Source organism: Halyomorpha halys, unplaced genomic scaffold (genome assembly GCF_000696795.3).
Source record: "Halyomorpha halys isolate HHAL.00 unplaced genomic scaffold, Hhal_1.1 Scaffold241.1, whole genome shotgun sequence".
In the NCBI taxonomy this organism is placed as follows: Eukaryota; Metazoa; Arthropoda; class Insecta; order Hemiptera; family Pentatomidae; genus Halyomorpha; species Halyomorpha halys.
Window position 1 is genome coordinate 1,217,949 of NW_027105010.1, and position 5,943 is coordinate 1,223,891.

The window sequence follows — 5,943 nt, forward strand, 5'->3', positions numbered from 1 at the left end:
AAAATTATAACTGTAAATACCAATTTGAATTGATCCATTTTGAATTAAAACAAATTCATAAAACTATGCTATTTTTGTATTTTATTTTTAAATTAATTATTCATAGGTTTTGGTTTGTAATTTCATGAGATTTATGAAACTTAAATTTTATGTAAGATTTAAGTTGCAATTTAGATAAATCACTTTAGCTGCTGTACATTGCATTTAATGGAAGAACATGTTTTGTTTTCAATGATTGATAATACATTTGTCTACCTTTATCATTTATATATCTGAAAACTTGGATGAGCTGATTTACCGCATTATTTATGTACAATACGAGTTTAATAGTAGTAATTATTTACATAAAAGGTTGTTTTATGTTGAAGTGTATTTTTTTTTTTAATAAATTATATTTCCCAACTATTTGTTTTACTAACCCCAAGTGCTCTATACACTTCTCAAAATTTTTTCTGAAAAAAGAGTATTGTTAGTTATGGAAACCAAATTTAATTTTTATATAAAAAAAATTAGTTCAATTTCAATCAATAATTATTATTGTTTTAAAACCTTTTAAATCTGGCTATAAAAAATGTGTTAAAATACACCATTTTTCAAGGTCAGGCACTTGATTTACCATGGAATAAAACTGCACCTTACCAGTTACAATTATTAGGTTATTTTTTTTTTTTTTACTATATTCTCAAAACTTTTGGTTGACAGTGGATATTACCAGCTGCTTATGTCACTGTTGAACATTGTTTGGTATCGATATTAGCCTTTATTTTAATATTGTATATGTCCACCTATTACCTTTTGATACACCTATCAACTTTATATAAATATATAAAGTTGATATATAATTGAGTGTGCATGGTTGGATGGAAACAGGGGAAGGCTGAATTGGTTCCTTTCTAACTGAATGAAAGTGTCACATCCATGCTCTAATTTATTTTCTTTCAAAAACATATTGAAAAGAAGGTACAAAAAATGGTTAGATTCTTACGTAATCATCAAAAATATTTATTACTTCATCAACAAAAATAAGTATATTACATCATTAAAATAAATGATAATCTAATTTATGTTCTATTATAACAATAAATCATATATAAACAGAAGAAAGTATTATTTAATTGTTAATATATAAAAGAAATTAAACCATTAAACACAGAAATTAAAAAAAAAAAAACTATCCGATCTTGATAAAAAAATATAAAAGTATAAAGTTATTTAACAATTCATGATACAGATCTGTGGAAGGACGGACTATATATCACAATAAAAGTTAATTTTATAGTCTTAAAAATTACAATTTAAAAAAAAAAATAAAATTGTTAATGGAGCACATGTGAGCAGTATTGATTTTTTTATGTAGTAATTTTCTGATACAGTTTCTTTTGACTTAAATATCTTCCATATTTCTCCTTTCCACTCTCGCAAAATCTTAATCTCATTGCCCTCATTCCATTTACTGCCAGGCACTTCATCTTTTTACCTTATTTGATAATTATTATTAATTAAATTAAGTAGTCTTACATATATAATTTTTTCAACATATCCAAACAAAGTTAACCTTCCTGAGGTTATCTAGTTATCTAATTGTAAAATATGTAATCTTTAGGATTGCATTATGACATACAAATAACTAACACCAGGAAAGGAATGAAGTCCTGGGTCAGATTTTTATAGTGGATATCGTGAGATTATTGAAAGAAAATCTGGATTCATGAGGGAGACATTTATAAGTTATAGGGATGGGTTATAGAGTGGCTAAGGAAACTCCAGTAGAGGGAGATGGGAGATATACAGACAGATATTGTCTGTGGTATTTGCATCAAAACTCTGAAATTATGCCTCATTATTAGAGCTAGAATTATATTGCTATTGAGTAAACCAATAACACTCACAATATGTGAACTTCACCAAACCAAAAGTAACAAATTAATACTTTTTATTATACTTCATTAAAAACTAGGGTTTAAGAAACAATTTTTTTTTCTTTCTGAAAACTAACAAAGCAACTAGACTTGCTTTAACAGGTAAAGTAAACAAGTAAATACTTTGGCTGGTAGCATATAACTACATTATAAAAATGATTTGTACAAATGTTTACATGACCACACTGGCATTAATTTAATATTTTTAAAGTAAGGTCTTTAAAATTTGTAAACAGTAATTAATTGAAATTTATCAATAATTACTTGTGCTGTAATTTTAATCTGGTTATAATACAAAATATATTGCCAGTAAAACTGAAATGATAACTGCTATAGGAGATGTACCGGTGGTTACTACAGACCCATTGCATCTGTTATCCAAGAAACAAAAGCACCAAGTTGTTTCATCATAATAGTTCCTGAAATAGAAAATTTAATGTTAATAAATAATATGTTTCATAAACAATATTTTGTTTCATATTCAGAAAAAAAAAGAATTAAAATAAAATTTATTATTATTTAAAATTGTTTCAATTTCTGGTCATAAACCAAAGCTATGCACCCATCTGTATCCTTTAATAATTTTCCACTTATATTCTTTGGAAAAGATCCACTCAGGGAAATTGCTACAACCAGGGTTATGCAGCAACAAGAGGTTTGGAGAGTTGTTCAGCTTCAGCATCAAAGTATGTTCTTTAACTCCACTCCAAGCCCCAGTTAAAATATTTTATTAGGAATTATATTTGATTTTTTGTTGATATATTAGTACATATAAAAAATAGTTGTTTATGTATAACTAATAATTTTATCAGTTTGCCTCTGACTTTCATAGAGTGCGGTTCCATTGTGTATAGTACTGAGTCCACTATTCATTTTTCTTTTCTCTTCTTTCTTTCCATATAAATACCACCGATATTCTACATAGTGCTAATAATTATAGAGTGCTATTAAATGTCTTAAATTCATTATACATTGGGCCATTTACAACCAAACTAACCGGAAACAATACAAAAATTATGTTATCGAATATAGAACTATGATCAAATATTATGATGAAGAAAAAATTGAATATCATACATTTTCTATTTATAAAAATAAATATTTAAATGTAGTAATTAGGAAGGTTCCCTACAGTATAACCAAGGAGGAATTAAAGGCTCAATTAGACTCAAAACAATTTGGAGTTGTATATGTATCCAGAATACTAAATAAAGATAAAAAACCAACTCCATTCTGTTCAGTATCAATCAAAAACAATGAAAAGGCTAAAGATATTTTTGATCTTAAATAACAACTTATCTACTATTACTAATTCTCTCATGAATAACAGTGCTTTACTACAAATCAAATATTATTTTATTAATTATCAATTATTTATTTTTTGTATAAGAGTACAGAATTAAGAAAAATTTTAAATTGGAATGCTCATGGCATATCTTCTCAAAGGAATGAATTAAAATTTTCCCTTGAATCAAACTTCATCAATATAGCCTGCATAACTAGACGTTATCCCAAAACATCAAATTGAAAATCCCAGGCTACAAAATCTTACCTAATAAGATTGTTCGACTCCTTCTGGTGGTGTAGCCTTAATAATTAAAAATAATATTAGCTTCACTGAAAATATTATTACCAATGTATTTAACATAGAGGTTGTTTTGGTTTGTTTAGATTCGTTTCCTTCTCCCGTCGTCATGGCAGTTTAAAACCTCAGAAAAAAAAAAATAAAAACTACTTCAAGACAAAATTTTACAACTGTCGCCACCAGGGAACCATATATTAGTTTTGGGTGACATAAATAGTATGAACATTTAATAGGGATGCTGTCAATCAAATTCTAATGGAAATACTTTGCTTGATATTAGTTCTAGGCACAATATTTAAATACATGCACCAAACGAACCTACTTTGTACAGACCAGGCTATAAATCTAACATTCTGGATATTGTATTAATATAAAAATTTTAGTTTCCTATCTCCTTTCAAGTGATCACAGCTTTGAATTCGGACCATATTCCTGAATTAATTAATTTCTCAACTGAGATAAACAAAGAAATGAAGAGAAAATCCCTCATTATTGGAGTGTTCAACTGGGAAACTTACAAAATTCTAGTCGGTGAAAAATTAAAACTGAAAAAAAAAAAAAAAATTCCTACCACTCAAAAACTCAATGAATATATAATAAAAACTAAATTAATCAATGTCAAACAGTCTACATGAAGCAACTGTATGGGACCTTTCCAGTTAAGGGGAAAAACAATATCTGGCAGTTACCCAAAATCAATCCTACTAAAAATGAAAGAAAAAAATCATGCAAGGAGGCAGTGGATGTGCACCCTGTTCACAAAAAGAAATGGAACCACCTCTAACACGAAACAAAAAAGGATCTGGATGAATGGGTATATTCTAAATATCAAATATATGCAAAAGATTTAGACCTGAAGGACCAATCATTGTGGAAGGCATCTACTGAATAAACATGAGAAAATTCCAAGTCTTGTAGACAGTGATGAATTCATCACTAGCAATGCCGAAAAAGCTGAAGTACCTGCAAATTTCTTTGCAAAACTTTTCTCCAATACAGAATGCAAAAGAAGTACGGATTTAGTTAATGATAAAATTGACAAGTTTTTAAATTTCTCCCTCGCAACAGTTCAGCTCTCACCTCACGACCCCAAAGGAAATTCAAGAACTGATTAAAAGGCTTAAAATAAAGATAAGTCCTGGTCCTGATTTGATTCCAGTGACAGCTATTAAAATGTTACCCAGGGAAGCTGTTGTTTTCATCATGTAAATTTTTAACATTTGCCTGCATAGGATATTTTCCCGATACCTAAAACAAAGCTGAGCTTGTAGTCCTATGTCCATAAAAGTTATAGGTGCATACTTGAAAGTAATAAAATCACTAGTACTAAAGCTTAGCAATCTTCTCCATCATGTATGCTAGCAATTATTCTAATGTTAGCCAGTCCAGGATTTTTGTTCATAACATTGTGTATTTTTTTAAAAATCATAATACTTTAGTTTATTCCGGTGTAATTAATTTTTAAATATTGTGTTTTAAAGTTTCGACAAGACAAAAATGTTAACATTCTAATTTTTAGAATTAAATTTAAGCAGTTCATCTGCGAACCTTTTTACATATTTAGCCACTAAATTTTTCAAATTAGACTTCATTTTGGGTATCCTCATTGAAATCTACGAAATAAATAGGGTAATACTAAAATTTATAAAAGTGAATATAGCTGTGGAGAAGAAATTTCAGGAACTTCCAATAAAATTTAAGATTACAGAAACCATTAGACACATTTAATTTTTCAGAAAAGTAAAGGAGCTCAGAATAAGATAGAAACTATTTATCTCAACAAGATTATCTCTACCAGAATCTACCAATTCTGATGACTAATTGGATCGTTAATTACCTTTCATTTAGAACATACCACTTGCAAACATCCGAAGGAGAAGTTAAAGTTCACTCAAATACAGGCTTACCCCAAGCAGATCCGCTAAGTCCCATTCTATTCAATATTTATACACACTTTATAGTCAAGCACCCGCCCGATAAATGTAAAATTTTACAATATGCTGACGATTTAATACTATACACAACGTGCTCAAACATATCAGAAGGGCACCACTCACTGGAAAAAGGACTCAATAAATTGGAAGAAAACCTACATGCACTTAATGTTCAAATTAACATATCAAAATGCAAAATTATCCCTTTCACAAAAAGAAGAAAATTAAACCTAACACAATTAATTATCCACACAAGTAGAGGTGCAATAGAAGTCACAAATACAATAAAATTCTTAGGGGTTTATCTCGACACGAAACTGTCCTTTAGAACACACATCCAAAACACTTACAACAAAGCAACCAAGACATTAAACATTATAAAATCAATAACAGGGGTAACTTGGGGAGCCCACCCACATAACCTACTTACCATTTACAAAACTATGACGAGACCAATAATAGACTATGCATCCATAATATACAATGAGTCAAGCTCACCATTAAT

General features: G+C 28.8%; 1 protein-coding gene across 1 annotated transcript in view; it reads right to left on the bottom strand.

Annotated features, from left to right (window-relative positions):
* Positions 1–986: 986 nt before the first annotated feature.
* crim (QVR superfamily protein crim) overlaps positions 987–5,943 on the bottom strand; it is a 9,909-nt gene continuing 4,952 nt past the window's right edge. The window contains exon 4 of the mRNA XM_067047360.1: positions 987–2,338. Coding sequence (XP_066903461.1) covers positions 2,206–2,338 — 133 coding nt within the window. The 3' untranslated portion in view covers positions 987–2,205. The remainder of the gene's footprint in view (positions 2,339–5,943) is intronic.